The sequence below is a fragment of the Electrona antarctica genome (assembly GCF_951216825.1).
Source record: "Electrona antarctica genome assembly, chromosome: 4".
Lineage (NCBI taxonomy): Eukaryota > Metazoa > Chordata > Actinopteri > Myctophiformes > Myctophidae > Electrona > Electrona antarctica.
In genome coordinates, this window is record NC_136809.1 from 28891868 (window position 1) to 28915285 (window position 23418).

General features: G+C 42.4%; 1 protein-coding gene across 2 annotated transcripts in view; it reads left to right on the forward strand.

Annotated features, from left to right (window-relative positions):
- The window catches only part of tbck (TBC1 domain containing kinase), an 81900-nt gene that overhangs the window by 29655 nt on the left and 28827 nt on the right, over positions 1–23418 (forward strand). For both annotated transcript variants that reach the window (XM_079499993.1, XM_079499994.1), the window contains exons 22-23: positions 4091–4258; positions 18548–18720. In XM_079499993.1, the coding sequence (XP_079356119.1) occupies positions 4091–4258; positions 18548–18720 (341 nt within the window). The remainder of the gene's footprint in view (positions 1–4090; positions 4259–18547; positions 18721–23418) is intronic.

The window sequence follows — 23418 nt, forward strand, 5'->3', positions numbered from 1 at the left end:
GTGGGGGACTGTATCAAACACTGCACAGATGGAACAACAATGCTTTTGTGGTCAGAATCAGCAGAAATTAGAAGGTCATTGGTGATCTTTAATAGGGCGGTCTCTGCGCCGCGATGAGTTCTGTAGGCAGATTGGAGTGATTATGGGGTCATTTTCATGCCGTTATTATTTGTATTCGTAAAAAAACATTCGTGAAAAGATTTTCTACTCGTAAAAACTTGTTTTTACTGCCAAAAAGAGGAAAGGCTTTTTGAGAAGGGGTGATTGAGGCGATTTTGAGGCTGGAAGTTACTGTGCTAGATTGCAATGAGGAGTTAATGATATCAATGAAGATAGGGCAGAGGGTGGGTAGGCATGTATTCACTAGTGCTGGGCAAGCCGTCCAGAGAACAGGTGGATGAGTGTGCCTTGGTGACCAACTCAGTGGCCATAGGCGCATCCACCTCCAGGGTGAAGGAGGAGAGACAAGGAGAGACAAGGAGAGACTGCATGTTGGCAGGCAGGCAGCGACGGGAGCGATGTTGTGATGCTGAGGTGTGTGTGGAGTGGGGGAGGCAGGTGCCTGGATGGTGGATGGAGTATACTTTTGCTTGGAAGAAGCCCAAGAACCTGGAGCAGAGGTCGGGAGCACATGAAGCGTTAGTGACACATGGGGGGGTGTAGGAGGCGATTAATGGTAGAGAAAATCATTCTAGGGTTGTTCTGCTGAGAGCCAATAAGAGTGGAATAATATTGGATCTTGTGGAGAAACAGTGCTGCAGCATGCAGTGAATTATTTACTCATACAGCAGTGAGCTTATTCTTCAACTTTCAGAGGAGTTCAGTCAGTTTGTGACATTTGAGTTTCATGAGAGAGCAGATTGTAAAGGTCAGTGGCTACTGTGTGGATTAAGAGCTTTCCAAAACGGTCCTGACCTTTATTTCAGCTGCTAATTGATTCTAGTCCTAACCGGAACGGACTTAACAACTCGGTCAGCACAATGCTGACTTTCACCTTTGCCTGTTTGTTTTGTAGCCGTTTTAAATTCATTGGCTTAAAAAATATCTAAAATAATTGAAAGGATGACTGTAAATGCCTGTCACGTGTCTGAAAAAATCCTTTAAGCTGCATTTCCATTGTCCAATTGGTCCTGTGCTCTCATTGGCTGTAATATAGACCTTCGCGGGCTGTGGTCACAACCCAGTTCATACTGTATGATGTCCAGTCGGCGACATAGTCAAATATCAAACCTGCTATATATTCAGAAAAGGAGATCTCCTCGCAGAGCCTTTCACACACAGCGAGCAAAACCTTGGCGATCAAAGCCAGATCTTGCGTCAGATCAGGGGTTTTGTCGGCGACTGCCAAATATGCTCCCCGACAGCATAATCAGAGCATATATCGTGCAGTGTGTAGGGGCCATTACTGAACTGATCTCAAGTGTCTTAGATCTACTGTATGGGAACAGCAGTGGTGTATACTATTCTAGTATTCTGTAGGATTCTGTTCCTTGATCATGCTTGTTATCAGTGAAAACAGTAACCTAGACAATATTGATTTGATCCCTAGAATGTTATTAAAGGCAAATGTATCTTTCGTCACACAACCCTTTCAAAGTGTATATTTCACTTCCTCCAAAGTTTATCTGTTTGTATATCTGAAAGTTCCATTCAGTTGACCTTTTTTAATACTCTTTCAATAATAATATTCATTGATGCAAGCGTATCGTTTAGATTTAAAAGCTCAATTGAATCAGTGAGGGTCTCATCTTTTGATGTATCTGAAGCCAGAGATTTCCAGTCTTTCTTGCCCCCCCCCCCCCCCTACTCACACGCACGCTAGCTCATCACACTTGGCCTATCGGTACAGACATCTCAACTCATAGCCACTCATACATGTTCATGCATGCATGACATGTGGCGCTCAGATGCAACTCTTTTACCCCGTATTCCCTAGAGGAAGAGAGGGTTCGCCCCCCTTGGACTGCTAATATTATGGCTAAGTCTGAAGGAGATCATCTCTTAGGGTTCTCCGTCTCTCTCTCTCTCTCTCTCTCTCTCTCCCCCTCCCCCGGCCACAGGCACACAAGTGTGTATACTGTACACGGTACGGTACGGTACGGTACAGTACAGTACAGTACAGTACAGGGACGGCCTTAGGGTTCTGGAGGCCCGTTTCAAGACGAAATATTAGGCCCTCCCCCCCCATTCTTTGTAGGAAGCTTCAGTCTGATAATCAGACTACATAGACACAATACATGCACACACATTACAACATATGGCCACATGCATGCACAGTACAGTGTACATACAGGCACACAAATATACTGTATACAGTATGCGTGCATATACTCTACGTACATGCGAGTGGATGTCTGTACGCAAATTTACACACATTAACTTAATCCATGAACAACACACAGCGCACACACATTCATCACAGAGAAGGAGGTACTACAGACACAATATGCCTGTCACTCACAGTTTGCGCAGCTGACTACTAATGAGTTAAAGACTCAACAAGGCATCTCTCTCTCTCTCTGAAAATGTCTCCATTCTCTCATACATGTCAGCTCACACACGCCTTCTGCTTCCGTAACAACAAAAGCATAACCACATTTACCGGTGGATGATAGTTCTCACACATCATCCCAACAGGGAGAAAGAAGGTAGTACATTTTACGCAGTGCTGTTTTGTTTTGGCTCGTACCATACAGTCGGCCTCCAAAGCTGCTCAGCGTCCGTTCATCCAACAACTCCTCCAGTTATACGGTCCCTGTTCTGTCTGCAGCACCACCCACTCATTAAGCACTTTCACACATGCCACCGAGCCCCCCACCCACTCACACACCGAGCCCCCCACCCACCCTCCAGCCTAAATTCAACTACAGCATCAACCACAGCGTGCCTGGTTTTGCATACACATGCATACATTTGCACAGAAACACACACTTCAAATATCATTCCAGGCTACCTGAACCGATCCACAGCTTCAAACACCTAATGAGCTCCCCCATTTTAGAAAAATGCTGCCTTGCGGAAAATGTATTATGCACATGGAAATCATGCACGTTATGATGTGCTACTGGTGGGTCCTTGTTTTCCCTTGCATCCCCATCCCTCCAAAGACAGATCCTGCTCCCTTTCTGGTGTCTTCCTGCAGGCAGTTGTGTGTTGCGTTGCAGCTGTGTGTGTTCACTGTGTTTGTAAAGTCCTCTCTGGGTTGGAAGCTGACAGTCTGAATTGGTTGCCATGTTGGTTTCAGAGGTCAGAATAGATCCCCAGTTGCCATCAGCATGTATTGTTCCCATCTACATGTGTTCTGCCCAAAGTGTGCACATGCACAACATTCATCCATGTCTACTCGTTCTCACTCATTATACGTTTCTTTGTTTAAGGGTATTGCCTAAAATTAAATGAATATTTCAAGTTGTAAAATAAATATTACTAAGTCACTTGATTATAATTGCTATGTATGCATGCATGCATGCATGCACAGAAAATAGTCCTTCAACCTCAGTATCGTGTGTGTGTGTGTGTGCGTGTGCGTGTGCGTGCGTGCGTGCGCGCGCGTGTGCGTGCGACATTGCCTGGAGCAATTTCCACAGCTCCTGGTCATTTTTCTCTCAGCCAAAAGTAATGTCTCTAACTGCAACCCCTCAATACCGTGCGGAGACTCACTCACTTATTCTGTGTGTGGGAGGAAAGAACCACAACCATTTTTTTTAATGTTTTTGTTGTGGCTTTCGCCTTTATTTTATATATTTTATGGAGGGACAGACAGTAGGCTGACAGGAAATGGGGAGAGAGATGGGGGGAAGACATGCAGTAAAGGCCGTCGGGATCGGGAGTCGAACCCGCGGCACACTGCCAGACTGGATTACCAGCCAAGGTGCCTGGACCACTGAGCCATGGCCCAGGCCCAACCATTTATTTTTATCTTGATTTTGCCAAGGGTTATGTAGGGACAGGATTAGCATTAGGGTTAGGTTAAGGTTGGGTTAAGGCTCAAGGTTAAGCGTATAGTTGAGGGTTAAGGTTCGTCACCTCTACAGGTTATGTTCAGGATTTAGATTATGTCTTAAGAGTTCAATGTCACCCTTCCATACAGATGTGTTTCCACTCCACAAGATCTTCCACCTGTGGGATACTCTTCTCCTGGGCAACTCATCGTTTCCCTTCTGCATCGGTGTGGCCATACTGCAGCAGCTCAGAGACCGCCTGCTAACGAAGGCTAATGGCTTCAACGAGTGCATCCTGCTCTTCTCTGACCTGCCAGGTGAGAGAGAGAGTGTACGTGCGTGCGTGTGTGCGTCCTGCTTTTCTCCGACCTAAGTGACAGCGGTGGAGGTAGGGTAAAGAGTTAGACCCTGGTCTGACAGCTAGGGGCTGTCAATGATGCCATGTTTTCTGAATTTTAACATTAACTGCCATGTATTATGCCATTATTTACCTGCTTTACTGCCAGCGTATTTACTTTTTCAACGTGGATGTAAACAAAGGATGTCACGTTGGAAAGTGTCTCTTCTTTCCGCCAGAGAAAAATGTTACCCCTTTGTAACTGTGACCTTCCCAGAGTTCTCAATGGGCCCTAACTAGGCCGGCCCGAGGCTCGACCTGACCCGACTAATTAGCATAATCTTAAAAACCCCAAAATAAACAGAAAATAAACATTAATTATTTTTGTTTTTTGTTTTCTTGTTTCATGTAATGTTAATTAGCCTGACTAATAGTACATTTTTACTAGTACATTTTTGGGTCGGGTAGGGTCATGTTCGGGCAGAATTTGAGAACTCTAGACCTTCTGGTATTTAGTTATCGGAAGTTCAATATGGCCTGTTTTCACCAAAAATGCAATCTGGGAAAATAAATTAGAGATAGAAGCATTTATTCTGGATGGGCTGATGTTTTTGGGGATCTCGTGATCTCCTGGTGTATTCGTTTCTGGAAGTCAGGGGTGCCATTAACAAGTTTTGAAGTGGGGAAAAATTACATCATAACAATTAAGACACTTGGCTGAGGAACTTGCTTGCAATGACAGAATGTCATGTTTTACCATGCATGCATGCTGCTGCTCAGTTGGACTTTTTAATCATGTACATACTAAATACTAGATTAGTTTAATCATGTACATACTAAATACTAGATTAGTTTAATCATGTACATACTAAATACTAGATTAGTTGCTGTGACCGATTTCACACAAAGTTGTAGACCAGATGTTCTTGTAAAGGCAGTAATATTGCCTGTTATATAATGCCAGTGATTAATTTATTAGATTGCAGATAGCAGATGAACAGTGAGACTCAGACTCAGACAAATAACATCTCTGACCCCACAAATACCACTGCTGCTGGATTACTTGTTACCCGCTCTTGAAGGCTTGAACTGTCCAAAGTAGGCTATTGCTGATAAAATAAAAACATCACCTGCTTGTTGTGGCCACTCGCTCGCCCAACAGATTGCTCCGAGTCTCTCACGAGCATGAAGGCCTCACTGTACACATGCCTGCCTTGTTGTCGAGTGATGTAAAAACCAAAAAAGGCATTTCAATACATTCAAACCTTATGCTATGTAAGATATCGTGTTTGCAAGTGAACATTTTAGCTTAATGGTGGCGTTAGACTCTAATGGTTAGAGGAAAAGCCATTGGGTCACCAAAAACAGGAAGGATTATCCTCTGGAGAGCATGACACTGCAAAGCAAATTCTATGGCAACCGAACAGTGAATATACAGTAATTGCTGCCCTTCCCTAACACGAGAGGGTTGAGCTGTCCACTTGCCATGATGTGTTTTGTTCTTTGGAAGGCCTACTGTGTGCTGATGTCTCTTCAAGATATCCCCAAAGTAAGCATCTGTGTGCTCCTGCGTATAGACAACCCCCCTCTACTTGATGTGCTCTGCAGCTGTCAAGCTCCTGAGCTCTGGAGGACTGCCTGCTGCTTACAAATACCACAGTAAACATTATTTGCCATTACCTCCAGTAATTGCAGCAACTCTTTCTAATACTCTACACAATATATGGTAATGTTTATCTGAGAGTAAATACAATGGAGAATGATTTCCATTCTGAACAGTATACAGATCAGAAAATCTCTTTTGATCGTAGGAGAGAAAGTGGGTGTAGTGCCAAGGAACAGGATATGGATTCAATCTATATGGTTGGGGCCGAGCTACATTTTAGATTTACATAAAGGCAAAGCATATGCAGAAAACGGACTTCTTGCATTATCAGATATACAGACGGGTGTCAGCGCATAGATATGATACACATGCATTTAAGTTTCTAGATATTCTACTGACGCTCTCACTTACCCAGAGTGCCTTACAGCAAGTAGGCCGGTTCAGTGTCAAAGACATTTTTGCAAAGACAATGGTGTTGAACCTAGGACCTCTTCCATTTTGGGATTGTTAATCTAATCACGAGGTTGTCCTCTGTGCCATCCATTTCAAACAGTACAGTATATGCCCTGATTTCTCCTTCATTCTGTATAGGTTGTTTGTCAGTTTGTCACAGTCAGCGTCCAGGGTTAGGGTTCGGGTAGCTGGATGTGAATAATTGCTGTTCTGGTGTTAGCTTATTTAAAAAATCCCAAACACAATTCTTAGTTTCTCTTCCCAGACATTACCAGTGATGGGTGTCAATTAAGATAAAAACTTTCTATATCTTATACTGTATACTCAATGTCCATAGATTAGCTCATGGCAGAAGTATATTAGAGTCAAGCAGAAAAGTGAAACCTCATGCTCCCATGGAAGCAGGAGGTTAGCACACTGCCTCGGGCAAGAACAGTGCCTGTTTTTACCCGGTAAATACGATGGGAGATGTGTGAAAAGTTGTGAAAACCCTATCCTCAAACCAGGTGAAAGCATTGTGGTGCAGATGGTTAGGAATGGCAGAGAAAATGTATGACCAGGAAGGATTAAGATCAAATCCATCCTGGTAATTAAATACAATTTTTTAAATGTTAGAAGAAATGTAATACTGCACATTAAAGCATTAACACAAGTGGCGAGCTTTCTGATGAAGCTAGCTTACCACCTTCCTAGCAGAAATATTGACTAGTGCTGCTGTGTGACTAGTGAGTACTGTATCAATATTTTATATATGTACTGTAAGCTTCCTCCTACGCAATGCAGCGCTGTGTGCTAACAGTGTTTATATGTACTTGAATGTATGTCTTTGTTTCCTGGAAGAAGACTTCACAGGGAGGGAACCTCAGGTTAAAGGGGAAGAGTAATTATAGGAAGGAATAGTTATTATATAACTATTGGGTAACAGCCTGTCACTGAAAGACTAGTGAGTGGCATTTCCGCCGTTGAGAATTGCCACCATGTTGTATTGCAGGAGTTTCAACAAAACCAATTATATAAATATATATATAATCGTAATATTATATATATGTAATATTAGCACTTTTTCCGTGTACCAGAAGATTGGCAGTGCATTGTTTCTGTAAATTATTTCTTAAAAGCAAGTAATTTGGAAGGAAGACACTCACCAGCTGCTTTGTCTTCGGTTGGGGTGTTCTCCTTACCAAACGCCATTCACTGTCATTCATGCAGAAAAGAGTATACAATCCATGAGACTTGAAATTTGCCAGACAAAGGCAATTTGAACGATGTTGTAAAGAAACGACACAGTGACACCGGTATGGTCCTTTAAATACCAACTGCAGGTGAGGAGGCTTTGATAAGTGGTATCTGTGTGATACACACAGTACTGTACAGTAGACATTTTACCCCCAGGGCCCCTTTTGATGTTTCTAACAACACCACCACACCACAAGTTCTCTTAGTGGTTCCTGTGAAGTGTGAATACTTGCCCACTTTTACTGCCAACAAAGTGATTACTTCAACAAAGTATCCGTGACACAAACTCAGAGCACCACATTCATAATGTATGTCCCTACGAAGCTCCTCTCGCCTGAGGGATAGCTCAATCAGTTTCCCTTAAACCCCCATTTCCAAATGCTGCATAGCCCTCTCTCTTTTTCTGGCTGAAAGGCAGAATGACATTAAAGTTTAAATAACAGGCCGTGGAGACGAATATTATTTCTCAGAAGGGGGGGAAATGCATGTGCACTCTGCCTTCACTTATTCTGTGTGCCCTGTCCGCTTCATACTAGGCTACGCCATACTTCACTGTGTTTTATTGACCAAGTCCAGCAGATTTCATGAGAAGCAGGAGGGTGAGGAGGAGGAGTAGAAGCAAATAGTTGCTTCTCCTTATAAAGGTAAAATATGTTAGCCTGATTCTGCAGCCAACTTCACTGGCATGTCCGCCTGAGAGGAGCTGCCACTGCCAGCTCTTTTTTGTATGTATCATTATCAGGGTTTGTGTATACCTGGGTAGTTACAGTACATCTACATGGATTTATATACTGCAAAGTGGCCTCAGAGAGAGGGGCTGTTTACTTACGCTGCTATACTTTGGTCGCTTTAAAGTTTCAAAGATTAAGATTTCCTTCATACCCCGCCTTGGACACACAGTATTCAACTACACAGCACCATTACTAAATAATAAACTCTGCTGAATCAGAACATCTTTAATTCACCAGACACAGTGTAGGAATTTGACTTGTTTAGTACAGAATGTGACACTTACTGTGACAGTTACTGTACACCTACTATACACAATACTTCAGAATATTTCTAGCCTTGTTTCCAGTGTCTTGGATTCACTGGGCTACTGTATTGAGCTACAGCAGTGTGAATCTCTCCATCTCTATATAACTGATCAATAAGGCAATATAGATATAGTAGAGCATAATAAATATGTAACACTTTAAATCACACTATGATCACATGCAATGCAATGCATCAGACTGCATCAGATCAGACCCTGATCGTGTGGAGGGGTTATGTAGTTTTGCCAATAGTTCTTATTTTTGGCTGTAATGTGCCTGTTTGAAGGTTTTGTGGGTTAGTCAATATGTGCTGTCTGGGCGTGTTTGTAATTTGTGGATTTACACACACACAAACACACGCACGCACGCACACACACGCGCACGCATGCATGCATGCACACACACACAGGCGCACACACGCATAAAATATAGCAGATACTCAGTGATTTGTGGTTTGCACCTGCCTCTTTTCACTGTCAGGCATGCAGGATTGATATCCTCATGCCTAATTCATACTTGGTCGTGTTTCGGAAAAAATAGATCTACAAGCTTACAATCCATCCCGGTGCGACACGTTGTGAGCTTGTAGATCTGCTACTTTCAGTGTGCGACACAGGCACGCACGTGTCATGCTCAGCTTAATTTCAGGAATTCCAAATGCGCAGAGCTACTTCATGTTAAGCATGATAGAACAAGGAGCTGTAAGATCTTTATTATCTGGCAACCTAAAATATATTCCTGGCATTACATTTTATAGCACATTAATTTATTAAAATGTTAAAACTTTTTTGAAATTATGATTGGCCATATAAATTGCATGACAAGTCCAGAGTTATTACTGGCATCCTGGTAAACCACTTCATATCAGTCAGTGTGCCACAATGGTGTCTTGGTAATCTGCGTCACATCCGGCTCAAACCCAATAGGCTAAAGCAATGGTTATCAAACGTTTTAATTTCACGGACCCCAGTTTTGTGTGTACTGTGTATACAGTAAGGCCACAGACCCAATAGGCCAATAATCTGACAGTGTACATATCTTTGGCATTCAGTCATTCTGTCATGGTTTTGCTGATTGTTGTCGTCAGATCAGGAGTGTCCGCCCCTGGGTTGTTCATTTACTTATGGACCCTTTCATTCTCTGTGCTGATTGGCATGTAGTTCTGACCTACAGTATTTTCTGTAAAACACAATTTATATTGGTTGTGATCGCACTGGTGATGGCTTAGAGCACGAGCACATTTGTTTATGCCCATAACAAATATATGGAGGTATTTGTTTTGTTACTTGCCTCAACCGAGTACCAGATATAGTGGAGTTTAAAAGATTGGAAGCTGTGTGCGGTGTGCGCTACTACTCTTTATCTGTGTGGAATGATGTTTTTATCACTAGGACAAACATGACGTTACAGTGTTATAGCCTAAAGTCCTAAATTCATAGTCCAGACATAGCGCACACAGTCCAGCATTCCGCTCACACTGCAACAATGTAATAGTGGACCTCAGCATTATGTCTGACTGGACATGGCTCGGCATGAAACTGCAAAGACATGCACTATCACAGTGAAAAGGTAATGCAGCTGTTCTACCTTTATACTTGGCAAATGTAATGAGCTTAATGTGCTTTCAACTTGCACTTGCCTAGCAATAGGACCAATTAGAACAAAACTACTAAAAAGCAAAGTTAGTGTGCCTTTAGGGATTCACTGAAAAACACATTTTCGGCACACATATCAAGTGGACATTTCAGTTGTGAGCCTCCTAACTTGTGACAGAGGGACAGTAGCATTATAATTGACAAAATGTATACATCCCAGACACTATGTGGGACAGCTTGCGACCGATTGACTAGTTCTAGTCCATTGCCTCACTGGACATTTATCCCATAGAGTGAAGGGACGATACTGCTGCTTATAATTTCAATAAATGACAGTTATCGCTTACCGATTTGAAACATATTCAGCAATTGGTGTACTAGAAGCTTGTACAACAAAACATTATCGGTGTAGTAGTTGAATAATAATAGCCATCACCTGTTATCTGTTATTCTGGTGAAGATAATTAAGACAATTTTCAGTGAAAAGGTTCAGATGTCCTTTAATGCTGCGTTCACTTCACACTGGCGGCGAAAAACCGACAGGCTACAAGTCATTTTCAAAGGAAGCCATCAACATAAATCTACAGTGATGCCTGACACTTGTCGATGCGTGACTGGCATGATGCACTACAAATCAAAGTTGACCTGGCCTCAACTTTTTTCATCTCACCATGCATTGAAGCATCAATCAATCAATCGTGTTTTTGTTTCACCCTTTCCACTACCCTCTCTCACAGCATAATTCCTGCTCCATTCGTAGAAGAAAAACATATTCTTGACGGTAACTAGTCCCCTGTGCTATTTAATCCAACCCTTTTCATTTTTACGATGTGGATTGAGCAACACTTTAAGTTGACATCAATTTAGCTGGCCACTCGTTTTGTAGCTTTGTTGCCACAATGGGAACACAGCATTAGACCGTGTTCATTTCTTCCAGTGTGCAATGTGACAATGATTGGTTGGGTGTGAAACAAAGGAAGAAATGGTGTGCACTTGAAATGATTTGTAGACTTTCAAAAAAAAAGTGTCCTTGACATCTGAGACACAAACAAAGCAAATAATTCAATGTTGTTTTTGTATAGTATTTATTATTTCGTTTTTTTCCTTGAGCTTTAAAAACAATAAACAAGACTCTTCCAGAGCCAACAGTTGTTGCTGAACCATACATTACTATTCTGTTGGTGGGTGACGTTTTGTCGACAACGACACACTCTGTAAGGGAGATTTATTTATGTACGGATGTCAAGGCAAGTGCGGCCGGGAGTGTGAATATTTTGTGTGAACCAGGCTTTAGACAAATCAACAAGGAATAAAATAATGAGATTTGTAACTCAGACCATCACCCACCCACCCACTCACACAGCCTTTTTCCCCCAGCCAACTAATGCAACGTTTATAGCCACAGTGGCCACTATTGTTTTCAACGTTTCCCAAACTATCTTGAGGCAATGCTCAGACACTTTAGTGACATCACCATTTGGCAACTAATGGAAGAATCATCACTCATCAGTGAGTGAAGGAAACATACCACAAACATCTTTCCAAAACCACAATGTAACCATTAGACAACACAGTTAGATTTCCTAATGTGTGTAGCAGGGCAGGACTTTAATGGCGGTCATGAAGATCCATTTTGACCTCCTCAAAAAAAAAAGAAAAAAGACTTGAGGCCATAGTATCCTTGAAGCCCCGCCCACACTGACCCAGCTGATTATATTGTTTTCTCCTCTCCATGTCAATACAGTTTTTAACCACTATTGTACTTTTGTCGAGATTCTGAATTCTTAACTTCCCCATCCACATCTTCAAATTAATCTAGTGACTCTGATTAGTCCGGGACCGATCATCTATGAACTTTTGACATTTATATTACGGTAATAATTAATTTATAATAATTGATTGATTGAGTGATTAATTTATTTCAGAATACATTTGTATTGTCACATCCTGATCCCATTACAATTGTATTCTGTGTACTTAAAGATAGATAAAGAGTTAGAGCAAATAAACGAGAAGACGGCAGGATTGTTGCTAGATGAAAACCGTTCAAGGAGTCTGGTGTTCTTTCTCCTGATGCTCCTGTGTAGTTTGCCTGGTGTTCTTTCTCCTGATGCTCCTGTGTAGTTTGCCTGGTGTTCTTTCTCCTGATGCTCCTGTGTAGTTTGCCTGGTGTTCTTTCTCCTGATGCTCCTGTGTAGTTTGCCTGGTGTTCTTTCTCCTGATGCTCCTGTGTAGTTTGCCTGGCCATGGATACAGCAGTGTTGTGAACAGGCTATGGCTAGGGTGGTGAATGTAGATTGTTTTGAGATGTGCGTGCTTTCCCTTTGGATTCTGTTTGTAGGGTGGTCAATGTCCCTAACAATATTTTCAGCCTTAACTACACATTGTCTTTGTATTTCATTGATAGTTTTTTGTATGTATAAACTTTATACTTTTTGTATAAAATTAATACATAGGATTGTTTACATTTTTAATTCTACTCATGCAGTGGTAGCATGGGTTGACCCCCTCTGACTATGTTGGCTTAAGTTATTACATTTGAAGATGTTAATTCTTAACATTAGACTAAGAAGGCTACAATGTTTACATCAGGATTTCTGAACCGCAGCTTGGAGTGGCAGCTCCCACTCCATTTGATTGACTGTTGATGGCATTTCAGGAAACTACTGTGTACCAGTTGAAATGTCATATTCCATCTATCTTCCATAGGATCATTGAAACTACTGTGTACCAGTTGAAATGTCATATTCCATCTATCTTCCATAGGATCATTGGAACTACTGTGTACCAGTTGAAATGTCATATTCCATCTATCTTCCATAGGATCATTGCATTCACAAGCATAGTTATCACACCACATTTGGTTGTGGATTTTTGCAGAAATTGAGATCCAGTCAGAAATGAGAAATATCGTGGAATCAAGCATGATTAGCCATACCATTGTGTAGCCCTAATTTGAAAGACTAGTGTCTACTTGTCAGTTTATGAAAGTGAAAAGTGGGACTGTCAGGAGTCAAAACACATCCTAACCTCTTTCTATTCCTGTCTGTCGACCGTCTTAATAAAAGTTAACGGCTCAAGATAAAGTTACAAGACAGCAGACCTTAAATGATTCAGACACTCTCGTCTCCTTCCCCTTCTTCTGGACAGTAAATGTTGCCATTGACAATAATTCTCATTGACAAGGCTATTACATATAACACCAGGGAGGGTATAGAGTCCAATCCACCCAGGAAGATGTGGTAGGGAAATGCTGATGGCTACTTAGTCAGGGACATCAAGCTGCTGCCTGAATAATGTTTCTTGGCTGTCTTTTTGTTGTGCCCTTGATACATTATTGTTTTGTTGATTTGTATTGAGATGTTTTGAAAGAAGCAGTTGATCTCAAACTTGTTAATATCAAGGACCACAAAAATGTATACTGTACATGTACTGTATGTATCGGTTTCTGGACCCCCATACAATATTTAGTGCCATGGAGCTCTATATTATAATATAAGTGAAGATCTTTTCGGCTATTCAGGCCTTCTTCAGCTTCAAAACCCTGGTGAAGGCCTGAGTAGCCAAAAGGTCGCCCTGTAGGGCCGGGCCTTAATTTTCAGGCCTGTTGAGAACTCTAGTTTTCTGGCTGCCGGGCGCGGCTGCGCTAATAACTTTGGGGCGGGCAGTTTGAATGGACAGGTATCAGTCCAAAGGGAGACATTGAAGAGGATGGCAGCGGTGGCCGAACGGTTTGCGGAGCGGTCTTGATACCGGAAGGTCGCCAGTTCGTATCCCCGGACCGGCACGTTAAAATTACCACCGCTGAAGTGCCCTTGTGCAAGGCATTGAACCACTACCATGAAATGTTCTATGAGCAGGGCCTGGCTGTAAACAATTATCTGATGCTTAGTCCAGTTACCCTGGGTGAATATAGTAACTTTGCTTTGCTTTGGACGGGTGGGGAGGGATCAACATATGGAATGTCAGAACAGGTCAGCTCCATATATGGAGATCTAAGGGTTTGAGGTCAGATGTAGAGATGCAGATCTAGGTGATGATCCAGTCTTCTCCATGCATGGCTATCCAGGTTTTGATGAGGTCAGTGTCGTGATCTTCATATACGTATGGAGACGGCCATATACATGTATGGAGCGTGTCACGAGGCGTGATGGACAGATGGTCTGACTGTAGTGCTGTACAGTAAATAGGCATTGATTTATTGTCCACACTGTGAAAAGCGTCCATTATAAGAATCCTTATTCATTGTTCATTATAAGAATCCTTATAAATTTATGTTTGCTCAAACTCAAATTCTGCACATCAAATACAAGTAATTGCCCACCCACTTCCAATCCAAATCTAATATCTGGACCAAATTAATGTATTGCCCCATTCAGAAGACATAACCTCCTAAACCTAGTGGCATGTGTCCACATTAGTTCATATTTCTTTCTCTGCCTTACGACTTTATGTAAAGGTTGGTGAGGGATAACACCCTCAGAATATCAAAGACTGCAGTAATGGAACATGAAAATGGGGAAGGGCTCAGCACTACAGTGTTTTACCTCGGAGCCAGACATTCATCTCAACCTGACATTTTTTAATGACTTGTCTCCTTTTGTGATTCTCCCCCAAAACCGTTGCCTAAGGTAGTCTTTAACTTTCCTCTCTTTGGAGACTGCAGTGAATCACAATTTGGGCAATGTGGCCAGCCGGCTGGCTGGCTGACTGGCTATCTGGTGGGTTGGCAGGAGCAGTGTGTTTACTGATGATGTAGCAGCATTTGGCTTCACGGGACATTAGCATCCGTCTCAATGAGTGTGCCTCGGCAGGGAACTGATGAGCTGTAGTTATAGACACTTAACGCTGAGGAAAAACAACCGCAAGCTGCCGAAACTACTCACAGCACCGCAAAATTCACATTATGCACACATGACCCAAACTGGAACACCAGGAATTAGATTTGCAGAACTGGAATATTGAGTTTGAAAGACTATCTGTATGATTTCACAGTACCATTCAAAATCTATGAGTACAATACATTAGGAGCAGTCAAGTCTCTGCCAGCCCGAAGGCTAATTGTGTAATTTTGACTATGTTTGTTAACTATGCCCTTTTTTGGATTTTCATCCTCTTGGGATAATCCCAAGAAGGCTACTGATCACTCCCACCAAGTGTTAGACAATTCATCCATCCATTCTCAATTTTAACCTTGACCTTGATTGTGATATTGGCCCTTGACCTTTTCAAAGGTAAATTCAATGAGCTCTTTATGGCAGCTTGCTGAGAATTCAGTTTCATGAATGGAATGAATCGAAAACAAAAAATTAATTAAATGTATTCAAACTAATGTGAATGCTTCTTCTTTTTGATTCTCACTATTGTATCTCTAATTTAAATTCTTCATTTTCACTTCCATTTCTGTCAAAGTTGCAGAACCACACCATCCAGCCCCTAGCAGTTACCATTTTGCAGACAGTTGTTATTGTCTGTTATTGTCTGTCCAATCAAGATAGCTGTTAAAGCAGCTATCTTGATTTGTGGCCACAGGTTGTGGCTCACAAATGCCTCCAGTACAAAATGACCGCATATTGGTCAAGTCTAACAGAGAAAGAAAGACCCCACAAAAAAACAGAAACCATTCCTGCAAAAAAGAGTTGTCTGGTTACATTGGAATGCCCAGCTGAGCCTGGGGCTGCCTTGTTAAAGCAGCTATCAATCTACTTTCCTATATCCCTGCCTCTGTTTCACTGGAAGGAGTGATTACATGAGGCATTCATCGCCCCAGGGAGGGACAATGTGCTTCTCCCTGAAACCTTTAAGCAAGCGGGTGAAGAATCGCAGACCACCACCGCTGTGTTTGGCACTGGAATGAACCCCACTGAAACTGAATCTGTGCGGTCCTAACCCATGGGAGTACCCCGGACCCCTGCCTATCCATGACACCACTGTGGGGCCTTGGAGGAGAGAAAGGAAAATGATACATCTTCCATTTAGTTTCATTTGAGCCCCAGCCAGGTGCTAGGTCATGTCACGGGGCTCTCATTAGCCACGCCGGTCGTTAATGTGCATGCAAACAGAAAAGAGGCTACTAAAGGAGAAAGGCGCTAGAGAGTGAACAACCTAGTAGGAGGGAAGAATTTTCAATTCACCCCCAAATCCTCAGCTAATCCAGTGAGTCCCCTTTCCCCTAATCCTCCTCTGTACCCAACGTGAGTGGAAGGAGAATGAGGAGGGATGCTAGCCCAGAGGCTTTAGAAGCAAAGGAAAGGAAAAGAGAGAGCAAGAAAGTTTTCTCTCTAAGCCTCTATTTTGGAGCATGCACTCAGGATGGAGGGAGGGTCCACTCTTTGGAATCTAACGAGTCTGTACATAACTGAAATGGAGCGAGGTGGTGCTCAGTCAAGGTGTTTGAAACACTACTTTGAGACTGAGAGTATTCATGACTATTCATTGCCATGGTCAATGTGCTGTTTGCAGGAATTGTGTGTGAGCATGTCACGTTCGACCTGCGAAACCTTCCTTTCACATTTGCATAAGCTCCCATGTTTTGTGCCCAAGGAGATGAACTAGTGGCAAAAGTTTGCCTAAAATGTAATTGAATGCAATTTTGTGTCGTAACTTTACTGCGTATTGTGTACTTATTAATGAGTTCAATATTTATTAATTTTGTCATCCATGCACACGCACAGCCTGATCGGACAAAAGAGCAGATATCAGCCTAAATCCTACAAGAACATTGAAAGATTTTACCAAAAGACTGAGGGAAGCTAAATGCTGAATTATTGTATTTTTAAGTAAATGTTTGTTTACTTCATTGTTATATTATTGTAATGTACAGTACTAATGTCTATGCAACGTTTATTTATTTAGTTTGTTTTGTTTTCTCTCCATGGCATAATTAGGTTGTGTTAGTGAGTTGTTCATGGGTTTGGTGTCACTGAGACGTGAGTTTTAGTTTAGTGTAAGTTCCAACAAAGATAATATATACAAACTAGAAAAAGTGCCCTTCCGGGCACAGGTCTCCACCAGGAGGATAGGAGTGTGTGTGATGTTTGGCAAAATGTTTAGGAGGATGTTTTTTGTTATTTGTTTTTGCAACAATTTTCTTCATTTTGTTGAGGAAAGCCAGATCACTCATAGCATCTCTGAGGATAGAATTCTGGATGAGCAGGACATGTGCAGCATTTTGTACAAAACGGGCCACTCCTGAAAACTTTGGAAGGCAATGTTAGCCAATCAGTGTACAATCTGAGAAATCCAACAGACTCGTAGCCATTTCTTCATACGCCTTTGATGGCAATTGGATGATTTGAGGCATTTTGTTCCAAAAATGTGTTTTGCAAAAATCTACCTGTTGGTGGCGCTATAACAGGCCAATGTGAAAAGGGTGGGATATATTCCTCAGCCTAGTAAGAAAAAGTGTGAAAGATTTCACGTAAATTGCATGCTGCGTTCATGATTTGAGGCTATTGTTCAAAACGGGGCAATCTTGCAAACTGTGAAAGCCAATTATAGCCAATTAGGATGGAATATGAAATATCAGACAGATCCGACTTGAGCACATGACCATAGAGATACTGTGTAACGATTTGTGAGATTTTTGGACAGAATCTGTGTTTTACAAAAGTCGGCCTCCTGGTGGCGCTATAAAAGGCAGATGCGGAAAATGCAGGTCAAAGGTTTGTCCTTGGCCTCTAGGGAGTGTGCATGCAACGTTTCACGCAGATTGGTGCAGTTTTAGGTAATAAATGTGAAAAGCTGCCTCATGGTGGTGCTATAACAGGCCGTTCTGGAAAATGTGGGGCAGAGGTTCATCGTTGGCATCCAGGGAGTGTGTGTGCAAAGTTTGGCATCGGCCGGGTTAACGGTGCCGGAGATTAGCTGTACACAGACGGACGGAAGGAAGGACGGACGGACACACACACGGACGGACGGACACACGGACGGAGTGCAAAACATACTCTCTCCCCATGCCTTCGGCCTGGTGGAGACAATTAAGCAAACCACAGTTGTAAAATATAGTATGATGACAACACAGAAAGAAGAAATACATTGTTTGTTGCAGATGAGATACTGAAAAAACTAAAAATATAAAAAATATCCTTCTTAAGAAAACAAACAGTGATTGTGTTCTTATCGAAGCCTTGCAATCATAGTGATGAAACGCATTGAATAAAAAAACAAGACAAATGTATTTGGCTGAGATGAAAACCAAGTCACCTCGCCGCAAAGGTCAAGGGATATTTTCCACAGCAACTTTCTTCAGTATGAAAGTCACAGCCACTGTCTGGGGGAAATCGTTCACGACTGAGAAATAAATGTAAATATTCTCATCTCCATGTCCCCTTGTTTCCCAGAGATTGACATTGAGAAATGTGTCCGTGACTCCATCACTCTGTTCTGCTGGACACCGAGGAGTGCTACATACCGGCAGCACGCCCAACCACCTAAAGCAGCCGCTGACAGTACTTTCACAAAGCTGCCAATGTACTACGCCTCCGACTACCAAGACATGCCCAGGACAGACCTGGTGAGAACTTCTCATCGCACGCACGCACGCACGCACGCACGCACGCACTCACTCACTCACTCACTCACACTCTCTCTCACACATTTAGGCACCATACTTATTTACACCCATACACACAAACACAAATACTACAGAAAAACACCCCACAATGAGACATCAGAAATATCACTGTGATTGCTGGTCATATTAGTCAACAACAACACACACACACACACACACACACACACACACACACACACACACACACACACACACACACACACACACACACACACACACACACACACACACACACACACACTCTCTCTCTCTCTCTCTCACCAGTCACCATCCGCAAACCTGTCATCCCACAACATTGTAATGGGCTGTATCCTATTTGGAGTGATTGCATGTGTCTATCTTTGTTTACTGCTGTCAGGGATTGATTGTCCGTGCTGGTTATTATCTGGACTTTACTACTTCTCATCATCCAGTTCCTCCTCAGATTCAGCCACAGTGGCTGCATCACAGAAGCTTGAAAGCTTTGTTCAATCTTCTGTGTGCTGGAGGAATTCATTGACCTGACTTGTTATGCTGCAGTGGTGGCCGTTATAGAATCCCACTTCAAGCAATTATCTTGCATCTATTCTGAATTACTGCAGATAATTACACCAACTCATTATTGGACCACTCTTTGGAGAAAAAGTGTGTCAGCCGCATGTGTGTGTCTGTGAGTGAGCACATGTGTGTGTATATGATCTGTGCAATTGTGCATACACGGAGTAGTAATAATTATGTAATAGTTAAAGGGATTTGTGTTTTGTTATAATACAATTATGATATCATATATCATGCACACTTTGCACTGTATATGATATAGTCCCAGCTGTTTAAAAATATGAATCCTAAATTACTTCATAATATATTAAAGCCAACCGTTTTATCTGTTACTTTACTTACGAGCAGCAGTGTTGTTAACAGTCTTGTTTCAATTATTATGTAGGTCAGTGGAAAGAGACAGGAAAAGAGGGCGATAGAGAGGTGCAGCAGAGGTTCTGTGCAACACTGAAACACTGGATGTTGCAGCCAGGTCTGCACACGCAGGTAGAGGTTATGACGAGGCATCCTTCAACCATGCAAGCCTGATTTATACTTCATCATATGCTTTTGATGTGCATTGAAAATGAAAATAAATTCACAAAAGCTCAGAGTGCCTTGAACTCTGAGCTTTTGTGAATTTAAGGATCGTCTAGTAAACATCTTTAAAACTGGTTCAGTCCAACCGACGTGCCCACACGTCATAAGCAATCCAATTGACGGGTTGCAATGACGTGTGTACACGTCCTAGCGCATCTTCAATGATATCAAACGAGAATATTCTGCATTTTTTTCCTTTTTTTTTATTTTTGAGTTGGACTCCAAGGCCACCATACGCTTTTCGTTCATGCGCGGTCCGTTCACTTCCTAGTTTACCGCTGCAGAAAGAATGCCTCGTCTCTCCTAATCTATGGCGCTCTCCGTGGTAAAAGCGGCCATGTCTTCCCGGCACCCCAGAGCTTCTATTTTGAAGGAATCCCGGCGCTGATTGTGTTAAGCGTGATACCAGATTCAGTGACTACTGAATCTTTCTGCTGGTCTTTTGCAAAAAAAAGACCCCAGGTGCATATTTTTGTATTTAACAGGCTGTTTGTGAATCGAAGGATGCCAGCTTTAATCAGCAGGAAGGGTAGGGAAATCAGGGTGTGAAGATTGAATCGGAAATGCACCCAATCAACCACTACCATCAATGTGCCCCTTGAGCAAGGCAGTAAGGCACTTCAACCTACATTTCCTTTTTGGAGTGGCTCCAACGACCACAAGTGGCAGACTGTGATCGTGTTTGGTATCTCCCAGGCATGGCTGCTTGTAATGGGGTTTCTGGGAAGGGCCACCCATTCTCAGTCAACTCATGAATAAACTGATAAAGGCTAAAGGGAAAATACATAGATTAACAGTGTCCAATGTAAAATTGTGAGTCTGAAGTCGCATGAAATGTTTTCCTTCCTGCTACGGTGTGTTGTTTTATTCGAGGTTTCCATTTTCCAAGCTTGGATTGGTCGCAGACTGTTGCCATCCATCAGGTCTCGCCAAGAATTTACGACCGGCCTGACGGAATAAATTCTTAGACTGGGAATCTAAGCCTGACATGTGGTTAGTATGGACACACTGGATGTCTCTGCGATAACACTGTTACCCATGTCTCCACTACCAACACACCCCGGCCCCACACAGTAAAATCCTCAGGGTTGATTTCACTTTGAGGAGTGAAGAGTGCACTCTTTCTGAGTTATACGAACACTAAGGATGTTAGTCTCATCTCTTAACCCATTCAGGACGGGAACCCCTTTTGGTGTAATTTTTTAATACATATTTAAAACTTTGCTGTCCTTTGTATATTTTCTGCAATGACAGACCTGAGATTTCCTGAGATTGAGACATTATGTTGACAGACAGTGAGGTAGCTGAGAGTGAGACAGCATGACTGTTGACAGAAGGTAGGGTAGCTGAGATACAGTACAAGTACCTGTATGCTGACAGACAGTAGGATAGCTGAGAGTGAGACAGTATGTTGGAGAAGAGAGGATGGGTGAAGTCAGCAGGGGTACATGAAGTCACGGTGGTTAGCATTTCAAGCACTACATCAGGCACACTCAATGAAATGAACAAAGCAATGTTACTTGACAGATCAGTTATGTTTGGTAAATAACACTCAGAGCTATGACTGAAGCAGACCTGTGATGGTGCTTTGGAACAAGTTACAAAGCAATATCAGATATAAAGCTTGTGTACCGTAGTACTGTAGATGAGTTGGATCACTGTCGAGAGCAGGTGTGGGGGTGAGGTAGTTCTATTAGAACACAACATCTGAACCATCTGGATGTTTTGGGGGCTTTTCTTTAGTGAACTATATTGGTTGGAACTTGGAAGGTATCATCCCACTGACACATCCACACACTCACCAATGAACTTAAATCTTCTCAACAAACAGGTTGTCTTTCTATGTCTGTACTCAACTCATCCACTGTGGATCCTGTGGATTCGTGAACCTGCTAGTCTTCATTGCCTAATAAAAAGGGCTTGCATTTGCCCTGTGGCCAAATATAGTTTTCACATGCACTCCAAAACATAGTCCCATAACAGCAGCAGATGTGTGGTGTGGTGTATTCACTGATGTGATGCCACGCTTCAGATCAGCTCCTTGTTAGTTTTTGTGCCCTGGCCCTGTTTGCCTTTCACACCTGAGCGCGTTGCACCCAGATACCCAACGCTCTTGTCAGCCCCATCTCCTGTGTGCCCAAGTGATTGCTGTAATCTTCCTCATTCAGCGTCCTGTGCAGAGGCTCATCTGTATGGGCAGTAGCATTGATGTTTCTGCAACCCCCTCAGTCTGCACTCGCTCACAAAACCTACAGACAGAACACAGCACAGTGGTCAAATGTCAAAGGCTCATAACAGCTAATGACTATTTGTTTCAAGACACCTATATGGTGGCCCCAAGGATAAAAACATTAGAGAAATGTTGTTGTGTTTTGAACCTCCGCCATGTACATCTGTCCACTCACCTATGTCCCCTTGCACTCGCACGCACGCACGCACGCATGCACGTGTACGTACGTACGTACATACATACATGTGTGATTGTGTACCTGCACAGTGCGAGTGCGTGCACATGCCCAGTTGCACACAGTCATATCTAAGCAACAGAACATTAGACAAGGACATTTAGCACAAATACATTTTTAACTAGAAAAGTCGCAATTTTGAAAAATTGCAGTGTGGTTGTCGCTCACATAGGCCCCTCCCACTAATATTGCCAGCCAATTATAATGTCACGTATAATTATAATGTCCCCCCAAAAATCATTTTTCTGCAAGAAACGGTTAAACTTTTTGTATTTGCGGTGCACCCTATGGATGAAAATGGAATTGCTTTTGGTTAATTAAACCACCCGTGACATCTGATTGAAATTTGGGATGGATTGGACATTCCGTTCGCAATTTGTGGCATTTTTTGTAAAGTGGGCCCCTCCCACTAACTTCGGACGACGATTATGGCCGAGCGATACGGACTGCCAAAAGACTGCCTGTGGTGTTTTAATCGGATAGGTCCAGAGATCATGTGTACCGCTTTTTCTGAGATTTGGACAAAATCTGTAGGAGGAGGGGCAAAAAGTGTGTTTTGAAGAAAAACTATGAAAAACGCAAAGTGGGCTGTTATAGCGCCACCATGAGGCCGACTGATGTAATAATTCATTCAATTAATTTTAATAATTATTATGAACCTCCAAAGTTTTAGTTGTACAGGTACAACTTAATACTAGAAAAGAAAAAAATTGCAAAGTGGCTTACATAGGTCCCTCCCACTAATATTGCCAGCCAATTACAATGTCACTTCAACCATGTGATCATGCGTAAGTAATTTGGAGTGGATTGGACATTACGTTCGTGATTTCCGTTCGTGAAGCACAACTCTAATGTCAGCCCTGTAATTAGGCCCTTATATGTATCAGCTGTGCAAGAGTAAAACAGTGCCAGCACTATGACTGGGAGATTTCAATGGGCCTCAATGGGAAAGACCTATGCCCGAACAAATTGCTCTATCGCAAAAAGTAAAAGTCGAATGCAATTTCGCGAGTTAAGTATTGTCTTCACGATAATTTCCTCGTAAGAATCATACAAT